The following is a 2500-nucleotide window of genomic DNA, read 5'->3' on the forward strand; positions in this document are numbered from 1 at the left end:
ACGTCAGGATATGTTGATGACGTCATTATATGTAGATGACGTCATTATATATGTCATTATATGTTGACGTCAAGAAATGTTGATGACGTCAGGAGGTGCTGATGACGTCAGGAGGTGCTGATGAGGTCAGGAGGTGCTGATGACGTCAGGAGGTGCTGATGACGTCAGGAGATGTTAATGACGTCATGGCAAAAAGTGGGGCAATGAGTCATCGTTCCCAGTCACCAGCGCTTCTATTGTCTCTGGTAGAGGGCACGGAAGTGCTAGGTAAAGCTTACTAGATCGTGACTGGCATTCTTCTTTGAGTTCAGAGCAAGACTCCAGTTACCAAAGAAGTCTGCGTGACTGCGATCCGTAGGGACGTCATTAAGATCTTAGCCCCCTCCCCCCCCCACACACCCTTTGTAGGCCTCAGGTCTGAATAAAATCGCCTGGCGAAAGGTAGAAGATTTGGATCAATGTTTGATTATATTGTTACGGTCACTATCAATATTAATGTTATAAAAGATTACCATTACCGTTTTAATTACTATTATCGTTACCATTGCAATTACCAATGTACAGCAATAGCTTCTACCTCTACCAATTGTTTATTTATTCATTTATTTACTTATCTATTTATTTCTATTTTTCATTTGTTTGTTCGCTTACTTATTAATCTATTTTTAATATATTTATTTGCTTATCCATTCATTTATTCATCTATTGTCTTATCTAATTAATTTATTAATGTATTTCGTGCTGCTCCGAGGGGCCGGTGGCTGTTGCCGGTTATCTGGAGGCCGCGGGTCTCGTGTGAGAGACCTGGGGCAACGGAGTTGTTTGTTTGTTTATTTATTTATCTTAATTCATTATCATTTTTGCTACTTTTTTATTCCTACTCTTTCATTTGTATATTTTCATTTATGTATATTTTTTTGTCTTTTTTTTATTCATCTATTTATTTACTCATTTGTTTATTAATTTATGAATTGATGTGTATGTATACACACACACACACACACACACACACACACACACACACACACACACACACACACACACACACACACACACACACACACACACACACACACGACTCGGTGGCGCGGTTGGTAGAGTCCCAGACTCTCAGTATGGCGGTACCGGCGGTACCTGGTTCGAATCCCGCCCAGGGCTAAAATTATTTCAGTATCGCTGCGCTTCGAGTTGTTACTTCAACTCTCGTGGGCGGGGAGTTGGGTGTGTGTGTGCGTGTAAGGTCATAGCATTACCCATACAAGCTCTGAGCTCTCTTCCGGGAGGGAAATAGCTGTCGATCACGAGTCCAACACGTGATCCAAAGACCAAGGTGAATCACACACACACACACACACACACACATATACATATATACATATATACATATACATATACATATATATATATACATATACATATATATATGTACATATATATATATATATATAAATAAATATATATATATATATATATATATCCGTTAAATAAACCCCATTATTTTCTCCTCTTTCGATGCAGATCAGTACCGTGGTACTTGACGTGGTTCCGCTACCTGTCCTGGTTCAGTTACGGCAACGAGGCTCTCCTCATCAACCAGTGGAAGGACGTGGACTTTATCGCCTGCAACAACAACTCCACCGCCTGCTTCCCGGACGGCAGAGCCGTTCTCGCCTTCCTCCACTACGACAGGAGCAACATCTACTTCGACATTGTCTGCCTCTTCGTTCTTTTCTTCGGCTACCGTTTGGTGGCCTTCCTGGCACTCCTCGCCAAGACCTTCAGGAAGCAATGAAGAGCTACAACGATCTAAAAGAGGACTCGAAGCTCCTTGCAGGACCCTTCAGGAACCAACGAAGTGCTACAACGATCTAAAAGAAGACTCGAAGCTTCCTGTGGGGCCTTCAGGAGCCAAGGAAGAACAACAACGATCTACATGAGGACTCGAAGCTCCTTGTAGGATCCTTCAGGAAGCATGAAGAGCAACAAGGATCTATGAAGGGTTAGATCACTGTAGGACCTACAAAGGATTCTGAGATCCTTGTAGGACCTCCAGGATACAACAATAAACTACAACAGCGATCTACAAGGTATCCTGAGATCCTTGTAGGACCTATAGGATACAATAATAAACTACAACAGCGACCTACAAAGGATTCTGAGATCCTTGTAGGACCTCCATGATACAACAATAAACTACAACAGCGACCTACAAAGTATCCTGAGATCCTTGTAGGACCTCCAGGATACAACAATAAACTACAACAGCGACCTACAAAGGATCCTGAGATCCTTGTAGGACTTCCATGATACAACAATAAACTACAACAACGACCTACGAGGGACTTGAAGATCCTTGTAGGACTTGCAGAAGGTCTTTGCAAGATCTATAGGAAGGAGGACTATTTTCCTACGTGGTGTTGGAGTTGATGTGAAATCCTACAGGATTCAATGAAGACTTAACTTGAAAGGATTCGAATTCTCTTCGAAACCTTAAAAGGTG

At 41.8% G+C, this 2500-nt stretch overlaps 1 protein-coding gene across 1 annotated transcript in view; it reads left to right on the top strand.

Annotated features, from left to right (window-relative positions):
* Positions 1 to 2500, top strand: part of w (eye pigment precursor family transporter white) — a gene marked incomplete at its 5' end in the record, with an annotated part of 41190 nt that overhangs the window by 38472 nt on the left and 218 nt on the right. The window contains 1 exon segment of the mRNA XM_076176104.1: positions 1519 to 2500. This exon segment is cut by the window's right edge and continues 218 nt beyond it. Within this exon segment, the coding sequence (XP_076032219.1) occupies positions 1519 to 1792 (274 nt within the window).

Source organism: Oratosquilla oratoria, chromosome 38, assembly GCF_046742065.1.
Source record: "Oratosquilla oratoria isolate Oo_2021 chromosome 38, ASM4674206v1, whole genome shotgun sequence".
NCBI lineage: Eukaryota > Metazoa > Arthropoda > Malacostraca > Stomatopoda > Squillidae > Oratosquilla > Oratosquilla oratoria.